The sequence below is a fragment of the Gobio gobio genome (genome assembly GCF_949357685.1).
Source record: "Gobio gobio genome assembly, chromosome: 3".
NCBI classification, from domain to species: domain Eukaryota; kingdom Metazoa; phylum Chordata; class Actinopteri; order Cypriniformes; family Gobionidae; genus Gobio; species Gobio gobio.
In genome coordinates, this window is record NC_137099.1 from 37,856,993 (window position 1) to 37,877,101 (window position 20,109).

Genomic DNA, 20,109 nt, shown 5'->3' on the forward strand with positions numbered 1-20,109 from the left:
TTTTACTTTCACTGTAGGCTACCGAAAGGCTTAATAGGTAGCCTAATGTCTACTTCTAATGTATTACTTTAACATTTAGCCTAACTAATCAAGAGCAAAATAAAATAATATGTATTTGTGTATTATATGATACAAATGTTGTATTTTTTGACCAGTTTTAAAGTTTTACCACATTTTCCTTCTGGAATCCACCTTGAAATCCTACCCCCTGTTGGGATCAGGATAATACTGTTTTTTTTTTTTGGATCAAAGTTATCCAAATCCTACTGACAAGTTTTGAACAACACAAACTGAAGGTTTGATCCAGATTAAAACTAGGATTGGATTCTGTGATCTAATCTGATTTCAGATTCCTTCTTTCCCTTTTGAACAACCCATTTTCAAGATTGGCCCCAGATGCTAATTGAGAAATTACATATTTACACACTTGAGAATAAGAAGATGAACTAGTTTAACAAGTTTATGAATATTCAGAATATTCAGTTTTATGCGTCACCATGGAAATAGGAATGTGATTCATTCTTTAAAAAAAAAAAAAAAAAAAAACTAAATATTTTAAAAGTATGTGTGAAAGGGTTAAAGTTTATCTGCATAGTACCCTAATTATGATTTATGAATTCTTAACGATTTTCAAAGGATCATGGGTGGGTGCCCTTTTTATAGGTCAAAAATATCACATGTCTTTTAAGTAAATTCCTATTCAAAAATTGAAACAACTTTCACCAATTCAATGTGTATCATAGACTGGCTTTAGGCCTAATCTGATAAATATCTCTTAATAAAGTCATTACAAATTGATCATTCTGTCCGGATATGCTTGCAGACATGTTTAATTTCCCTTCATTGTAAGGGAGAGAGTGAGTGTGGAAATTTCACGATAATATGACTCAAGATAGAGACACTGGGTCTAGACAGAGCTGTAATGTAATTTAGGATGAGTGGCCAAAGTGCCTAACCCTCTAATTCACATTTTTCTGTTTGGGTGTGTTAGTAGCACAGATCCATCACTTCCAGGCAGAATTATCAGGTATTGTCAAGCAAATTTGATCAGGGCGAACAGTAGTGCTCAGCCTGTCTGCAGACTCTCTACAGACAGGCACTCATCGAGGATCATTACGTTAACTCTTTGACAACACATAGGCGGATAAGCTGATTATTAGCTCAGTATTACAACACATATTCAGAAGCTGTCTTACACACAGACCACTTACTGAGTGAGAATAATGATCACTTGTACACAGAGCAAAATCAACAGACATGCTTACTGTTGAAGTCTTTTTTATTATTATTTTAAATATGGAATTGTGGCTAAGTAGAAAAGAGAATGGTACATAACCTGACTTTGTGTAATGAGTATTACGCCCATGACACAGTTTTATTGATAGACATTGTAATTAAGTCTTGGTGTAGAGACAACGGAAATTGCACATTTATCATATCAAACTGCTGTATGTGGGTGAGCAAATTACTTTTTGGTGTGGAATCACCACAAAATTTCATATTCATGCTGTTTTGAATTTGTTTGTTTTTTTTGTTCTTTGTAAAATCAAAAGGGGAAATTTTGAATGTACTGCCACTTTGGTCATTCATTTACAGTGAAAGGTAACTGGAGACTTAAGCTTAAAAAAAGTGTTCTACTTGCATACGCCATAGCTTGGTTGGTGTAACGAATCATTCAACTTTTTCAACAGCTTTTTTTTATGGATCAACAGATTAATTGAAAAGATCTGATTTAAAAGATTAGTTTGTTCACAAACAGAACAATGTTAATGTATTTTTCATGAATTCACCAGTGAGAGCTTGTGAAAATGTCAAAATTAAATGAATTTAAAACACAAATTTATATTTTAAATTTCAGTTTTTCTTATGACTTAATAAGTTCTTGAATATTACTTGGACCTCTTTTATGATAATTTTTGGTGCATTTTTGGTGTTTAGTGTTATTTAAAATTTCAGACTGAATACTATATACTGAATACTGAAATAACAGACTATTTCTTTAGCATATATTCTATAATACATCCTAAATCATTATATATATATATATATATATATATATATATATATATATATATATATATATATATATATATATATATATATATATATATATATATATATATATATATATAATATGATATAATATACCATTTTTTATAAAAAAAAATGTTTTATGAAATGTTCTACATAAACTTATTTTAATATGTGAGCGGTTGCATAAACAGCTTAGATAGTCTTACAAGTTAGTCATCTAATCTAATAGTCATCATAACATTTAAGTCAGTTACATAAAAAGGAAGATTGGTCTAATTTAATTGCTAGTTGGTCAGACTAGTTCTTAAGACACAGGCTTAACTTAGTGGCTATGTTTATGCAACTGGTCCATAGATTCATTGTGCTTTTGGAGACTTTATAGTTGACCTAGTTGTCATCTTTTTTTTCTCTGTAGTGGTTCTCTTGGACACTACTGCTGTGCTGGGAGAACTAAGCTGGAAGACCTACCCAATAAATGGGGTAAGTAATATTTCCCTGTGACTTTTGTACCTTATGCATCATTTCCATTGCACTATACAAGGTAAGCCTACCACAGTCATGTATATATATATATATATATATATATATATATATATATATATATATATATATATATATATATATATATATATATATATATATATATATATATATATATATATATATAAATAATTCTAACTATGCCCATTCAAACATTACTTATCTCAGGTTAATCCAATCCACACTCTACACAATTCATGTGAGAAAAAAAAGTTTCTTATGATGAAATTTAATCAAAACAAGCCACTGAAAGAATTTCTTAGAAGGTAATTATTAACACAGGTCTTAATAATTCAATTTCACCTCCGTTCATTTTTTGTGAACACTATAGAGGGATTTTTTAAGACATTAAAAACAGTCAAAGGGCTAGAAGCAATTTGAATGAAGCAATCAAGTGTGAGCTCACAGCCCAAAAAAAGCTTCTAATAGTAGAGCTACTATTATTGGATCAATTTCCTGATAAAGAACAGATGATTGATGCTCAATCACTGCCCTTTTTCTGAGGCCGACCATAAGTACCAGTCCTGTCTTGAGCTGTACTGGAGTGGAAGTGTTGTAGTGGATGAACCAAAATCAGCCCACAGAGTGTTTTATTTATTTATTTTGAGGTTGTGCAAAATGACCTATAGCCCATAAAATGATTTCCCAATGGACTTGCTGTGCACATCTTCATATTAGTTCTGCTCTTACACAGGTGCCCATGATGTCAAAGAAAGCGAGTTCATCTCAACAGTAAACATCACTTGGGGTTTCTTTTTTCATGCAGTAAGAGGATGGTACATACCTCTGGTCAAATTAATAATTCATACTATAATATCCTGGGTCACATACCTCTCCTATTAGTATTTACCACAATGTCTTTTCCTGGTTCTTTCTGTTAGGTCAGGGTATGTCATGTTAATCAAAGCCTTTTTCATTCTTCTCCCATAGCCAGATGGAACACACCTTTTCCAGTCTGGGGAGATTTTACCCGCCATTTAATTTGTTTTCTAGCGGTTGGAGACCAGTGTGTGTGTTTTGTTTACTCTGGCATGGACATATCCTATGGGGGTTCTATCTCTCTACCTCTCTCTCTGCTTCTCACCTCTCTACCTTCTCTGTTTGAAGGGACAGATTTGTTTGTGCTGTTCCATTGTTTCGTTGACTATTCTCTTGGATCCACTCCACTGTAAGCCCTTCAGATGCTGTGCTGTAATTATGTGTCACAGAAACCTGGTGTCTTCACATAGTGTACGCATTGATCTCATGCTAACTCTCACCAATAGTTCAGTGATACAGGAAAATGCAAGGAAAAACTCAACTCAACTCATGTCATGACTAAAATGTATGTTCTGTTCTGTTCTGTTGTTATGTTATGTTATGTTTATTATTTACTGCCCGGCAAAAAAAAAAAAAATCCTGTTTGGATTTAAATTGGCAATGATTGGATCATTATTACAGTGATTATTATCTTTCTTGCATGTTATATGTCCAGACCTTAAATTCATTGAAAGTCTTTGGGATGTGCTGGAGTAGACTTTACAGAGTGCTTGACTTGATAAAAAAAAAAATACAAATTTAAACGAAGTCTCTTATATCCACCAAAGCCTTATTCATTTGATCAAAAATAATAAATAAATAAAATAAACAATATTGTGAAATATTATTACAATTTCAAAATACTGTTCCCTTTCAGTCGGTCACGTTCGACGTTACGTCTCTTCAGGGAATGAGGGTAACATATGTAACCGAGACGTAACCGAGACGTTTTGTACTTTAATATACATGTGACCCGTGCTGTCAAAATGAGACAGAATGAGAACATTTTCAAAAATGAGTTTTTCTCTATTAAAAAGGTGAGGTGCACCTGTTTGAAGTCGGTAGAATCCTCAAAGTCAATTTTGAGAAAAATCGAGTTAAAGTTTTCCGAAGTTTCCAAATCAAAATCACCTAGCAACCATACCTTACAATCCCTGGTAATAAAACCAAATTTGGCATACACCAAGGCAAAATCCATATTTTTAGAGAAAATATATGTTCAACTTTATTGAAAGTATTTATATAAAGAATATTTAACATTGTCACCTAACTGATTTTTCTGGGGTGTTTTGATTAATCACAGAAGGTGTTATTGCAACTGGTTAGCAACAAGCTGTTTTTTTTTTTTTACATCAGCATGGGTTTGAAAATCACATTTCATATGTTCAGACTCATGTCATTGAGAATTCACTAAGAATATTCACAAAGTTGTAATGCTGCGCTTTACAACAATACCAAACTTGTGCTGAGGGGAAACAGTCGTCGAGATTTTGGAAGGTACACCTCTCAGAAAATGTACAAATAAGGATTTGTTCAAGCATTGGAATCGCTAGATGAGGGCTTAATGAACTCATTTTTGTGAAAACCTCAAATAGAAAACACTTGGGGTTATTTGCCTGTAACCCTGTTCCCTGATAAAGTGGAATGAGATGCTGCATGAAGTATGCATATGGGAAGTGTCTTATCACGACCTGCTGTGAAAAGTGTGTTTAAACACGTCAATGAAATTGACCTGGAGGTATTATAGCCTCGGTCGGTGCCGTCATCAGCGCACCTGCTACACGAGGCTATAAATAGATGAGCCCCAGCTGTAAGACTTCAGGTCTCTTTTGTTTGAAGACCAGTCCTGGGACATCATCAGCACGGCACTGCAGTGCAGCATCTCGTTCAGCTTTATCAGGGAACAGGGATACAGTCAAGTAACCCCAAGTGTTCCCTTTCAAAAGCTACACTCAATGCTGCATGAAGTATGCATATGGGAATAAGAATACCCACGCCGCCATGCTTGATGATGTCTGGAGCCCCTACGGTTGTGTAGGTGTGCACAAAAACGCAAGAGAGTCTCAGACATTAGCTTGTGATGTCGACTCAAGGACATGAGAGCCCGGAGTGGCATGAGCATCCAAGCTATAAAATCTTATGAATGTGTGCGGAGAGGACCAACCCTTTTATAACCCTTGTTATAACTTTTATAACATCATAAATTATTAATTTCTTTAAAAAAAATCTTTCTGACCCCAAACTTTTGAATGGTACTGTACACCAATCAGGCATAACATTATGACCTGATATTGTGTTGGTCCCCCTTTTGCTGCCATAACAGCCCTGACCCATCAAGACATGGACTCCACTAGACCCCTGAAGGTGTGCTGTGGTATCTGGCACCAAGATGTTAGCAGCAGATCCTTTATGTCCTGTAAGTTGCGATATGTGGCCTCCATGGATCGGACTTGTTTGTTCAACACATCCCACAGGTGCTCGATTGGCTTGAGATCTGGGGAATTTGGAGGCCAAGTCAACACCTCAAACTCGTTGTTGTGCTCCTCAAACCATTCCTGGACCATTTTTGCTCTGTGGCAGGACGCATTTCCTGCTGAAAGAGGCCACAGCCACCAGGGAATACCGTTTCCATGAAAGGGTGTACATGGTCTGCAACAATGCTTATGTAGGTGGTACGTGTCAAAATAATATCCCCATGGATGGCAGGACCCAGGGTTTCCCAGCAGAACATTGCCCAAAGCATCACACTGCCTCCGCTGGCTTGCCTTCTTCCCATAGTGCCTCCTGGTGCCGTGTGTTCCCCAGGTAAGTGACGCACACGCACCCGGCCATCCACGTGATGTAAAAGAAAATGTGATTTATCAGACCGGCCAACCTTCATTATTTGTTCCATGGTCCAGTTCTGATACTCTTTCTTTCGTCGGTGGACAGGGGTCAGCATCGGCACCCTGTCTGGTCTATACAGCCCCATTAAGCAACAAATTGCGATTCACGGTGTATTCTGACACCTCTCTATCAGAACCAGAATGAACTTCTTGAGCAATTTTAGCTACAGCAGCTCGTCTGTTTGATCGGACCACATGGGCCAGCCTTCGCTCGCCACATGCATCAGTGTGCCATGGCTGCCCATGACCATTTCATCGATTCACCACTGTTCCTTCCTTGGACCACTTTTGATAGATACTGACCACTGCAGACCGGGAACACCCCACAAGAGCTGCAGTTTTGGAGATGCTCTAACCCAGTCATCTAGCCATCACAATTTGGCCCTTGTCAAACTCGCTCAAATCTTTACACTTGCCCATTTTTCCTGCTTCTAACACATCAACTTCGAGGACAAAATGTTCACTTGCTGCCTAATATATCCCACCCACTAACAGGTGCCGTGATGAAGGGATAATCAGTGTTATTCACTTCACCTGTCATAATGTTTTGCCTGATCGGTGTATATAAATAAATAAAAATTGCAAAAAAAAAGTGTATCTTTTGACAAAAATAAGTTGGCTTGAAATATTTTTAAAAACTGCTGAATTTTGGTCTCATTTAGCTTGGCTCAGGTACTGCTGTCCTTTTCAAGATGAAAAAGCTGTGACAGTCATCAAAGATGGTCAATTCATTGTAAATCAGTGTAATTAAAAAACAGTCAGCATGGTTACATTGCTGTAGTTACGATACAAAGACTACTGTGTCAATCAAAGAGTGATTAATGATCTCTTAACGCTCTCTCGTTCCCTGTCGGCTATTTGAAAGGTTGACCTTTTCTAAAAAGGCCTGTCTGTCTCTTTTCAAAGAGAGCACAGCAATGGGATGTGAATGATTAATACATGCTGTTTTAGAAGTTGTGTCAAGATGAGACAGAAAGTCACACTTTTGAGCGTTAATTCCTTATCTGTAATGGGACTTTCAGTGACCTTAAGAAGGACAGATCTGGTATTTAGTGATAGATTACAACGAAATCTGGACAAGCTCAGATGGTCAATGTGTTATACCTGTGAGTTCAAGCAGGTTCAAGGGCAAACTATGATTTTGCTTTGTTATACCTTTAAATAAAAAATAAAAAAATAAAAATGTTATGGCTGCCAATATATTTTAACTTCTTTTAAAACTACAGAAAGATAATACAATGATGATGGGCCCAAGCCCCTGCACCACCGCCACCTCAGTGGCTTTAGGAAAACTGTGCATGATGTTTTCATGTTTTATGGGGACTTTCTATATACATAATGATTTGTATACTGTACAAACTGTATATTCTATCCCCTAGCCCTAAAACTACACCTAAACCTAACCATCACAGATAACTTTCTGCATTTTTACTTACAAAAAACAAACATAATTTAGTCTGATTTATAAGCTGTTTTTCTCACAGACAAGGATTTTGGATATTGTCATCTCTGTGTTGGGACATTTGGTCCTCATAACGTAGGGTTTACCTGGACCACACACACACACACACAGAGAGAGAGAGAGAGAGAGAGAGAGAGAGGAAGAGTGAGATCAAAGGATAAGTTGGAGACTGTTTACCAGTTAGTTGAGCCAGAAAATTCAACATTTTAAACAAAACAAGTATAAATCAAAACTGTGACAGAAAGTAGTCTTTGATAATGTATAAATATATATCCAAATGCAATAGCTAATAAAAGTAATTAATTTTGTCCTAAAACGCTGTTCTCGTCAACAAGGCTTTTCTCAAATAATCATATATGCTGCCATCTAGTGGTTATATTATATATTTTATTGTATTTTATTTATTTATTTCAACCAGATTTTTAACTGGTGCATAATGCATTAAATATAAAAAAAGATTAAAGAGTTAGTTCCCTTTCAGTCGGTCACGTTCGACGTACGTCGGAACTGACTGACGAATTGGGATCTGTTTTCAGAGACCAATCTACTGCGAGTGATTAAAAACGAGCCCATGGACATTGGCTTGCGGTTCACGCATTCCACGCATCGCCCCGCTGCGCGGGTATAAATACGGAAGTGGAATACCGCATCATTGCTTTTAACTTCGGATCCGAATGGTTTGCTGTATCAAGCTGTTTCTACAAAGAGTGTTTAGACGAGTCTCGAGGAGGATCGCTCTCTTACCTGGGTGCAGGTGTGAAGGCGCGAGTCAGCGAGTGGCCGCTGCAACATACACTTGTTCCTGTGTTGGTTGGCTGGGCGTTTCCGTTCTTGAGTGCTCACACGCAGGCTTGCCATCGGACTGCTGTGAGCCATGGTCATCTCCCTGAGTGCTTCAGCACTTCTAAAAGAGCATTTCCTTCTAAAAGAGCAACACGGTTTGACCCTGCGTCTTTTTCAAGATGTCATTCAAACCGTGTGTTTCTGGATGCGGTTGTTTCCTGTCCTCATTTGACGGCCACGATCTCTCTCACATATAAACATGTGAGATTGCTTTCGTGGGTGAGAGAGCATGGTCATGTCGGCGCGTTGTTCATCTCACCTTTCTTGTAAGGGCTTGAGCGTTCAGCGCGCTGTGTGCCGTCGAGCGCCGGCTGACAGTGGGGGTTGTCACGGCAACCCAGTGCGTCACGCGGCAATCTAGATGCGTGGTCCAGACTATGAAACCTGAAACGGGCTTGAGTCCCTTTGCTTATTCCCCGATCTAGTTTATTTTCTGGTGCATCAGAAAAGGGCTACTTTGGCTAATAAGCCTTGGTGACATGCTGAGACTTTGTTCGTAGGTGATTCATGTTCTCTCATGAGAACATGGCCACATCGGCGCATTGTTCGTCCTGCCCCTTTCATAGGGGCTTGAGCGTTCAGCGCTCCGTGTGCCGTCGACTCTGGCGGCCACGCCCACTGTCTCTCATGCCTGATGGTAGCTCAGATGGGATTGCTGGTCCTTTTTTGAAAAAAGGGGGGACCTAACGTTTCATTTGTGGCTCTGGCAGAGGACAGATGTCAATTGCTGCATTGGAGAGAGGGCTGCTATGCGCTGGAGATGATGCTGAGTTTCCCACTATAACAGTGTGTGCTTATGCTGAATCAGATTCAGAGTTGACAGCCATATTTTCCTGGGTGGCTGCCTGGATGTGCATCAGAAAAATTTTGCAATGTGGAACTATTTGGTGTCAAAATATGGAACACCAAAAGGGCCATAATCTGTAAAAAATCTAAAAAAAAGTTTTTTCCCTCTCTCACTACTCTCTGTCCTGCATGCACGAGGGTAGTCCCGACTCAGGGGTTATGCAGGAACTGCGTGCGGTGATGGACCTCACTCTCCGGGTGACGGAAGTCACTGCACACTCCCTGGGTCAGGCGATGTCCACATTAGTGGTCCAGGAACCTGGGGCTAACTTGGCAAATATGCGTGAGCCCGACAAAGTTCGGTTCCTCAACGTCCCTGTCTGTCAGGCTGGCCTCTTCAACGACGCCGTCGAGAACTCACCCAGCAGTTCTCAGTGGCCCAGAAGCGGATGGTGTTGGTTTAAAAAACAAAACAAAAACAAAACAAAAAGCAAACCAAAAACAAAACATCCTGCCCCGACGACTAGCTGCTGCCTCCACCCAGTCGTCGGCTGCAGCGCCTCCGTCTGCTTGTCGCCGAGGGTGCCCCCCTGCATCTGCCTCCGCCCATGCTAAGCCAAGCAGCAGCCTCCACCCGGGCAGCTGGTGGCCGGGCGCAGGGGACGCGCCCAACCCGTCCAGGGTCCCGCGAGTCCACTAGCAAGCACAAGGGCAAGCGGCCCTGGAACGGGCAGCCCAGCGAGATGGGGAACTGCTCGGGGAGACGGTGTCCGCACCCCTCCCTCCCCCGGGAGAGGACCGGGTGGAGAATATTTTTCGGTTTCGGTCCTGCCGCTGGCTCTCCGGAGTCCAGAGCAGTTTCCTCCCTCCCTGGGCCCTGAGAGGGTCAGGTTGGCAGTGTGCGACGCCCCCAGGCCTTGCCACTCCTTTCCTCCCCTCTCCCCCTCGCCAGGGGGCAGCAGTGTGGGCACAGAGGACGTCCCCGGGCCTTCTCACCCATACTCTGCCCCACCTGAAGTACTCAGGCAACACTCTGGGCCGCCTCCGGGCCTCCCGAGTCGGGTCTGCGTACTCCACCTCGCTGCCCCACCCTATGTACGTCTGTTGTGCCGTTGGTCCCGCTTGTTCGGTCCCTGGGGGCCTGGCTAGGTCTCCCCAGACCATCTCGCTGGCTCATCCGCACCATCAGACTCGGCTACGCGGTTCAGTTCGCTCGCCGGCCTCCCAAGTACAGGGGCATCCTCTTCACCACTGTGTGGAGCAGCGATGCCCATGTCTTGCGGTCAGAGATCGATGTCCTGCTGTCTTCCCGTATGCTTGTGGAACGTGTGTGTAGGCTGGGTTCCATATGTAGCAGTCCCCTAACGGCTACCCCATATGTGTATTCTCCACGGTACCAGCTAACCTACTCGGCTAGCCCCGTGTCTTTCCCTTGACAGAGCTCACTCTGTCGTCTCTGGGTGTGTTCTTCCCCCCTGGGACCAGGTTGGATCCACCCCAGAGACTGCCATAGGTAGCACTACCCTGATAGGTTAGTACTTATGTGTATTTTGCCACCGCTCCTTCCATTGAAGGACGTGGCTCCGCAGCGTGCCATCTCCTCGAGACATGCTTTCACAGCGTTATCCAATAGTCACGCTGAGTGGGTCTTACAGGAACAGCAGTGACTGTCCTTCCCTGCCGGGAGCCCTGACTCCCACTCCAACATAGGAGTGGTCCAGTGAGCTCAGGCAGGGCGCTGGAAGGGCCAGCATCCCTGGCGTGTTGGTAGGGATCCCAATTCGTTGGTCAGTTCCGATGTACATCGAACGTGACCGACTGAAAGGGAACGTCTCGGTTACATATGTAACCCCCTGAAGGAGGGAACGGTAACGTACGTCCCGTCGCCAGGTTCAGCTGAAGGCCAGAGTCACTTATCTCGGCTCCTCAGTTGAAAAGCAATGATGCGGTATTCCACTTCCGTATACCTGCGCAGCGGGGCGGTGTGTGGAATGCGTGAACCGCATGCCAATGTCCATTGGCTCATTTTTAATCACTCAAAGTAGATTGGTCTCTGAAAACAGATCCCAATTCGTCGGTCAGTTCCGACGTACGTCTCCATTCCCTCCTTCAGGGAACGGGGGTTACATACGTAACCAAGACTTTTTTTGTATTACTTTATGTAGAAATAAATTGTGTATAATTTATTATTTAGAAGATATGAGACTCTTCCAGTTTACCTTTTTGTCATTACTGTAATCCCTTGCCATGGCAACACCGTTCAAGATATCCAAGACCTGTTCACAATTTAGCATCTTCAATATATTGGCATCATGTTGAGAATGTTGGTGTGAATTGTATGACACCCTTTGGAGCTGTAGTTACAAATTCAGAGATTGATCCCAAAAATCCACATTCAAACAAAAATATCTGACTTCCTGTTGGTCGGCGCTAATGACTGTTAATTAGAAAGTTGTCTGGCTCGATGAGAACAATATACAGTATGTACAGAGTTTGTTCATTGTACTGTAGGTAAAACTAACTACCTACTTTAGTCAGAAGAGTACACTTCCTACATGCCCATTTCTAAGGCTTTACCCATGTCTACTGGCCGACAACTGGTTGTGTCGAGTTTAATGCAATTTTAAGCATGCTAAGAGTCTCAAAAACACCCAAAAAGAATATTAAAGTTTGATGCATTGCCATGACAACAGTATTAAAGATATCAAGAATCCTTTCACAGGTGTACATCTGTCATGTTTTGACATTATTCTGACGAAGATTGGAGCAAAACGGGTAAAAATAAGAGGGCAATTTCAAAGCATTTAGAAAGTGACACTTCCTGCTGCCAATTGCCAATATATATATATATATATATATATATATATATATATATATATATATATATATATATATATATATATATATATATATATATATATATATATATATATATATATATATATATATATATATATATATATATATATATATATGTTTTATATAATTACCTTAGGAAAACAATAAGGCCCTTCACCCCCTAGGCCTTGTTTGTTCTCAGGATTTTTCACTTCTAAAACAAAATAATGCATGTAATATTTGCTAGTTTAATACATTTGTGTGGATTCTACTTTCACTTTATGGCCCTGTTTTACTTAAAGTGAAATCAAGGAATTAACTAGTCTGACACAATTTCGAGCAAAATCAGGCTAAAACAAAGTTTGTTTGGAGTTTGTTTCTGGATTTTGAAACAGATTGCCAGAGCAAACTTTCTGAAAAAAATTGGCTTGTGAACACCTTCCAACTCTCATTGGTCCATGTGATTACTTAGTAGATATGTGTGCTCTGAGGCTATACCTTGTTTGATGTGGAAATTTTCTACAGTACATTTTTTTTCAGACGTGAGTAAGAACATGAGCACACTGGACAGCTGCTTTAGAGTAGAAACTGAGGTTATTCTAACTGAAAGCAATACGGGGACTGTTTTATTCATATTTAAAACTATAAAGCTGCTTGCTTTGAAGCAATCTGTTGTATAAAGTGCTATATAAATAAATGTGACATGGAGTGCAGAGTTGCAGAGCTTATGCAAAATGTCCACATTGCTATGATGCTTTCTTAGCTGCTGTTTTCTCACCACTGTCATTTTTGTTGTGCTTATTTTGTTATTGAGAGGAAAGCACACAGCACATATTCACATATTCATCTAAACACCACTACCAACAGCGTAGGCAGCGTCTGGATGTTCACTTACAGTACGGTATATCGCTACAAAGGTATTTAAAATTTCTTTTTAAGCTGCAGTCACACTAGACTTTGAACACACCAAATTTCTATGGACAATGAATAAAACCAAAATGTAATATACAATATATATATATATATATATATATATATATATATATATATATATATATATATATATATATATATATATATATATATATATATATATATATATATATATATATATATATATATATATAGTTAGCATTATTTTAATTCAGCTAAGACGTCACAACTTGACATATCAATCTTCTATCAGTCACATGATATAAATTTGAAGTGAAGTGAAAGGGAAAGTGACGTGTCCCATATTCGGAATTTGGTGTCCCATACTATGAATTTGTTCTTTGCATTTCACCCATCCAAGTGCACACACACATCAGTGAATACTGAACACACACATACCGTGAACACACACCTGGAACAGTAGGCTGCCTTTTTTTCTCCCTCCACCTACATTTACTGCCAATACTGAGACTCGAACTGCGACATTCGGGTTGCAAGGCCAACTCTCTAACCATTAGGCCACAACTGTCGCTGTAGGTCAGAGTTCACCAGACTTGAACTTTGGAATGCAGCACAATCCGAACGTCTTCGCATGAGCATGCGCATCCAGTCTCCCAGATTTGCGTGTGTTTGAATGCAAGTCAATGGAATGAACCCCACCACACCCCACCCCCTTTACCCCTAAGCGAAGAACAAAAAAGAACTTTGCTGTGAGTATATCAGGTCCTTTACATATAGTCTCCAACTGGCTCGGACTGATTCCAGTCCATACAACACATGTTAACACTATAGTCCTAGTCTGATAATATAACACCAGCATGTGCTCTCTGATATCTGCAGCTGATTCAGTGGTTATTGATTGAGTTCAAAGAGTGTTACTTCTAATTCGCAGGGGAAAAAAACAGGAGCTCCCACTGATTTAGAGGACCTTTTGTTTTCATCATTGCAACTGACACTAAACACAAAGCTCGATTTTAACTCTCGCCCACATCCTGAGAAAATCTCTTTTAATACGAGTTGTTCTTCTGTTCTATTTCCGCTTTTGTTATTTGAAGCTGCAGCATTTCACACTCGACAGTCCTGATGAAAAAGCGACTGATGTGCTCTAGACAAATTTTTATGATGTGATTCACTAATAATATTTTTTAGCAGGGTATGTAAGTACTGACAGAGTTGAATATATATATATATATATATATATATATATATATATATATATATATATATATATATATATAGAGAGAGAGAGAGAGAGAGAGAGAGAAGGAGAAGAGAGAGAGAGAGAGAGAGAGAGAGAGAGAGAGAGAGAGAGAGAGAGAGAGATGAGAGAGAGAGAGAGAGAGAGGAGAAGAGAGAGAGAATCTTCTCATTTTGGTTACCAGTTTTCCTGTCTTTGGAATGATTTATGTTACATTTTCTGTTTGTTTAGTTTTTTTGTAATGTTTATTGCATTATTTTAGTGTTATATGTGTTACCCTGGTGGTGTTTTGTCTTTGTGTGTATAACTCACGTCTATACATCCGCATTGCCCATGTTTTATGGACAGGCCACTTATATTGAAATCTGATTCATCATGTGGCTTTATATTTTTTACCACATGCATTATTATGGTGGTTATTAGTACATTTAAGGTGAGCATGACATGAAAATTCACTGTATATATTTTCTAAATGCATGTCATAGAGCTTATTGTGAACCATTTCATCCATGCAATTTTTTTGATTTTGACCTCGTAATGTTTAATCAAAATGTCATAACTGGACCTTCCAGTGAAACAGAGTTCTCCAATAATTTCCAAGTCCACTTAAACTTACCCCTGAAAGCTCACATACATCTGCCTCCACTTTTGAGTACAACACCCACATCAATGGCCGGTGTTACAGTCGTAACCTGAGACTTTCCCTTTCAAAGTGGAACTCAAAACTGCATCTTGGATCGATGCTATGGGGAATAAATACCCACACCGCCATGCCTCACTAGGTGAGAATATGCACATAGTGGGCATAGCATACCTTGACTCAACAGAGCGTCAACCCAGGGTGCATCCATAAGTAGACATACACAAGCAGTGTAGTGGTAGCATCCCTATGCTAATGTCTCCCACAAGAATGAAAGATATTCTAGCTTCTATGCCTTTATAGCAAGGGAAGTCCTGGCCTCTAGAACCTTCCTCCCTCCTCTGCGGGCTACTGCAGCCCTAAATGCAGAGCTTTTATAGAAAACATGGCTAAGCTGCAACAGCGCTTTTCTCACTTGACACAGCTCTCAAGGAATGCCTGCAACAGGGTGTTGTTAACTATCAGAGAGTTTAACTATAACTTGGTATACCACTACTCTGGAGAAATGCAGCTTCGATTATTTACAGAAAGGCTATAATACACGAATGACAAACACTTAATTGCACAGATTCTTGTAATGAACTCATCCCCAGTTACCTTATAAGGGGAGCCCTTGCACCATGCATCTCATTCTTTCCAGAAACCAGGTAGATTCGCACTACTTATTCAAAGAACAAGTGCAAAATAACAAGGATAACCAGGGCTTTAAGAAGGGGGCAAGGTACCTTGCTTTGATACCCGATATGGTCATGGAGGGAACACCTCACTCATCCCTAAGGCTCGAAAGGGCAGCTTTCCAAAGGGAGCTCACTGTGCTGTTAAACTGTGCTGTGGCTACCATCTCATAATGTTTTACAACTTAAAGGGATACTTCACAGCTGGAAAGATGAATGTGTATTTAAATGAAGTAATTTATGTATTAGAAATGTGAAATTATTTTAGAAGTTGGTGACTTCTAGACTGAGAAAAGCCAGAAAATGTATTTTTGGCTTATGTGGATGAAAGACAACAACTCCCAGAATGCACTTGATTTGCTGCCCTATGAGGCCCCTCCCAAGCCACGACTATCGGTTATTACTTGCCCACCGTGGCACCGCCCCCACCGTCGTGTTTATTTTTATAGTAATAAAATAGTAAAATAATTTAGTTCAGGTAGAGAAAAGACACTACAATTAAAAACTGAACATGTCTGTTCAATACAGTGTGAGCCAAACAAGAGTCGCAGCACAAACGCAGCAGGAGTCCGATTTCATTCATCACAAGAGCGAAGAGCTGAGCTGAGCTAAGCATGGCATTCATTCACGGCTGCACAGTCATTCACGGTGCATGTCCAGTCTGGCTTGTTTTCAGTTCATGCCTATGGAAGCTTAACTTTCATAGGAATTAATTCAAACAACTTGCTTTGCTCCCCACCGCTCCGTTATGAATCCCAGAGCGGTTTTTACATTCTGTGAATAAGATCCCACACCCGATGGGCGGAATTGAAAACATGCGGAACTAGCTCCTACTACTGGCTGTAGTCTCTAGCCTCTGGCCAAAAAAGCATCAGATTACGCAAAATGACGATATTTGCATCATCGGAGGCTTTTTTCCAGACATAAAATACAGAAATCTCTCGTCTCAGGGGGATATGAGGGGGGAAACACGATCATTCAAATATACTACCGAGTTTCTACTGATACAAAGCTTAATACTAATTGCTGAAGTAACCCTTTAAAGATCCCTGAAGTCTGGGGGAGGCAGCTCAAACCCTGCTTTTTAAAAGGGAGCAAGGGACCCAAATTTAATACCCAGGACAGTGGAGGAGGGAGTAAAACACCTCACTCCTAGACTGGGTAAACCCAGCCTGATCTGCCGGCGATTTGATTTCTGCCGGCGATTTGATTTCTGGAAACCGATACTCGGTTACTTAACGTAACCTCGGTTCTCTCTAGAAGAGGGAACGAGTATTGCGTAAGTTCCTTACGCTACGGGAAAGTATTCTTTCTTCGAGATTTCTGAAAAACCCAAAATTATCCTTAATTTTGTAACATTGTCAACGCAGTGCGGCAGCCTGGCAGACCATAGCAGGCTATTCCAGCGTGCTATTGGCTGCTCTGCTGGCAACTGCAGCAGCCTATCGGTGAGCCCGCGTGACGTGGCGACCAATGAGGGCGCTTCGCGCCCACCTGGCTTCATTTGCCTACAGGTGGGGCGTGGCCACGTGTATATAAGCGGGGCTCACGGGCTGCATATTCGGTTTTCGTAGTTCTGAAGCGTAAAAGCCCGCGGGGCGCACGGCAAGGAACGCAATACTCGTTCCCTCTTCTAGAGAGAACCGAGGTTACGTTAAGTAACCGAGTATCGTTCTCTTACGAGAGGTTCTCTCGTATTGCGTAAGTTCCTTACGCTACGGGAACATATTGTCAACGCCGTGCGCGCCTCGCATACAGCATATGTATCCCAGGGAACCGGGGAAAAAAACACTGCTCGGGCAGGGTGGCCGGTAAAGGAAACGGGCCACCACATATACGGACACTTCATTTGAACTGACGGGTGGTTACAACAGGTGGTTACAACACCCTGTCCCATGAATGAGGGAACGGCACCTGCCGGTCTCCTTCAAATTCACCACACCTTGTCTCATGAATGAGGGAACGGCAACGCCAGTCGCCTTCAAATTCACAATATCTTGTTATATGAGTGAGGTAACGGCACCGCCGGTCACCTTCAAACTCACAACAGCTCGTCTCGTAAATGAGGGAACGGCACCGCCGGTCTCCTTCAAATTCACATGAGCCTAGTACCGAACTTACTACCAGTATGTGAGCTATGTCTGCGCAGAATCACTGGGCAGAACCAACAGCCCTATTGAACTGATAACACTTTCGCCTGTAAGGCAGGAACTTCCAGATTGTAAAATCTCACGAACGTAGACGGGGAGGCCCAGCCTGCCGCCATACAGATATCGTGGATGGAAATCCCTCTGGCCCAAGCCCACGAAGAGGCTATGCCTCTGGTGGAGTGTGCTCTGACACCTAGCGGGCACTGCAGGTGTTTGGAAGCGTATGCAGTTGCAATCGCGTCCACTATCCACCTGGACAGGGTCTGTTTCGAGGAGGCGAGACCTTTAGCGCGCCCTCCAAACGAAACAAATAGCTGCTCAGAACGCCTGAAGGTGGCGGAGCGTGTGACATAAACCCTCAATGCCCTGACAGGGCAGAGGATATTGCCACCGTCCCCCTCGTCGGATGCTGGCAGAGCCGAGAGGGAGATAATCTGCGCCCTGAAGGGAGTGCCGATCGCTTTGGGGACATAACCATGCCTCGGTCTGAGAATGACCTTAGAGTCATTAGGACCGAACTCCATACACGTCGGGCTCACTGAGAGCGCGTGTAGATCCCCCACGCGTTTCACTGAAACCAGAGCTATCAGGAACGCGGTTTTTAGCGAAAGGAACCTTGGTTCCACAGTCTCGAGCGGTTCAAAGGGATGAGCCTTCAGGGCCTCTAGGACCAAGGCCAGATCCCATATAGGAACCAAAGGGGGCCGCGGGGGATTCATCCGTCTGGCTCCTCTGAGGAGACGGATGATGAGCTCGTTCCTTCCTAGCGTGCTACCTAGCGTCGTCTGAGCGAACGCTGCTATAGCCGCCACATACACTTTGAGCGTGGAAGGGGACCTGCCCAGTTCCAAAAGCTCTTGGAGGAAGGAGAGCACCCGCTGGACCCCACATTGCTGTGGGTCCAATCCCTTGGAAACACACCACTCAGTGAACACCGACCACTTAGAACTATATAACCGCCTCGTCGAGGGGGCTCTAGAGTGTGAAATCGTGTTCATAACCCCTTCGGGCAGGTCAACGGGTATCCGTTGGTCACCCATACATGCAGAGACCATCGCTCTGGATGGGGATGCCAAACTGACCCTCCTGCTTGAGAGAGGAGGTCTGCTCTCAGCGGAACTGGCCAGGGGGGTGAGTGCGACAGCTTCACCAGCTCTGGGTACCAAATCTGGTTCTCCCAGCGCGGCGCTATAAGGAGCACCGGGCGGCGCGTCTCCCTGATTTTCGCTATGACCTGGGGCAATAGGGAAATCGGCGGGAAAGCATACAGCGGGAGGCTGGGCCAAGGTTGGGACAGCGCATCCTCGCTTTTGGACAGAAACGTCGGGCAGCGGGCGTTCTCTTTTGTTGCAAAGAGGTCAAGCTCCGCTCTGCCGAATAGGCGCCATACCAGCTGGACTGTCTGGGGGTGCAGGGACCATTCTCCTGAGAGAATGAGGCCCCTGGACAGCTTGTCCGGGCCCACATTGAGGTGGCCCGGTATGTGCGCAGCTCTCAGCGAGCGCAGCGAGCTGTCTGCCCACACGAGCAGGCGTTCTGTCAGATTGCCCAGACACCTGGACCTGACACCGCCCTGCCGGTTCACGTAGGACACCACTGTGGTGTTGTCCGACCGGACTAACACATGGTGTCCTCGTATAAGCGGGAGAAACTGCTTGAGCGCGTTCTCTACCGCTATCATCTCCAAACAGTTTATGTGTAGGAGTTTTTCCTCGCTCGACCAGAGGCCCGAGGCTGATCTGCCCTCGAAAACGGCGCCCCAACCCGTGGTGGAGGCGTCCGTCGAGATGACCTTGCGGTGTGAGATGGCTCCCATCGTCACTCCCCTCTGGTACCAGTCGGCTACTAACCAGGGCTCTAGGCTGAAACACAGCTCTGAGTCACTCTGATCCTGAAGCCTCCGGACGCCCAGGCTCTGTGAGGCACTCGGGCGTTTAACCAGCATTGCAGCGGGCGCATGCGCATTAAGCCCAGCTGGAGCACAGCTGCAGCTGAGGCCATACGTTCCAGCATCCTCTGAAAGAGCTTGAGAGGTGCGATTTTGCCCGGCCGGAAGTACTCAGCCATGCGCTGAACTTGGCGCGCGCGTTGGGGTGACAGGCGGGCTGACATTGCCACAGTGTCCAGATTCAAACCCAGAAATGAGGTTGATTGCGTGGGCACTAATGAGCTCTTGGTCCAATTGACCGTGAGCCCCAGGCTGTCCAGATGGCTGAGCAGCATTGCCCTGTGGGCGAGGAGCTCGGCCTCTGACTGCACCAGGATGAGCCAATCGTCCAGATAGTTCAACACTCGCATCCCTCTTTTTCTCAGAGGAGCGAGGGCCGC

General features: G+C 42.8%; 1 protein-coding gene across 1 annotated transcript in view; it reads left to right on the forward strand.

The window, feature by feature from the left end:
* The window catches only part of epha6 (eph receptor A6), a gene marked incomplete at its 3' end in the record, with an annotated part of 193,751 nt that overhangs the window by 20,703 nt on the left and 152,939 nt on the right, over nucleotides 1–20,109 (forward strand). The window contains exon 2 of the mRNA XM_079813446.1: nucleotides 2,450–2,514. Coding sequence (XP_079669572.1) covers nucleotides 2,450–2,514 — 65 coding nt within the window. The remainder of the gene's footprint in view (nucleotides 1–2,449; nucleotides 2,515–20,109) is intronic.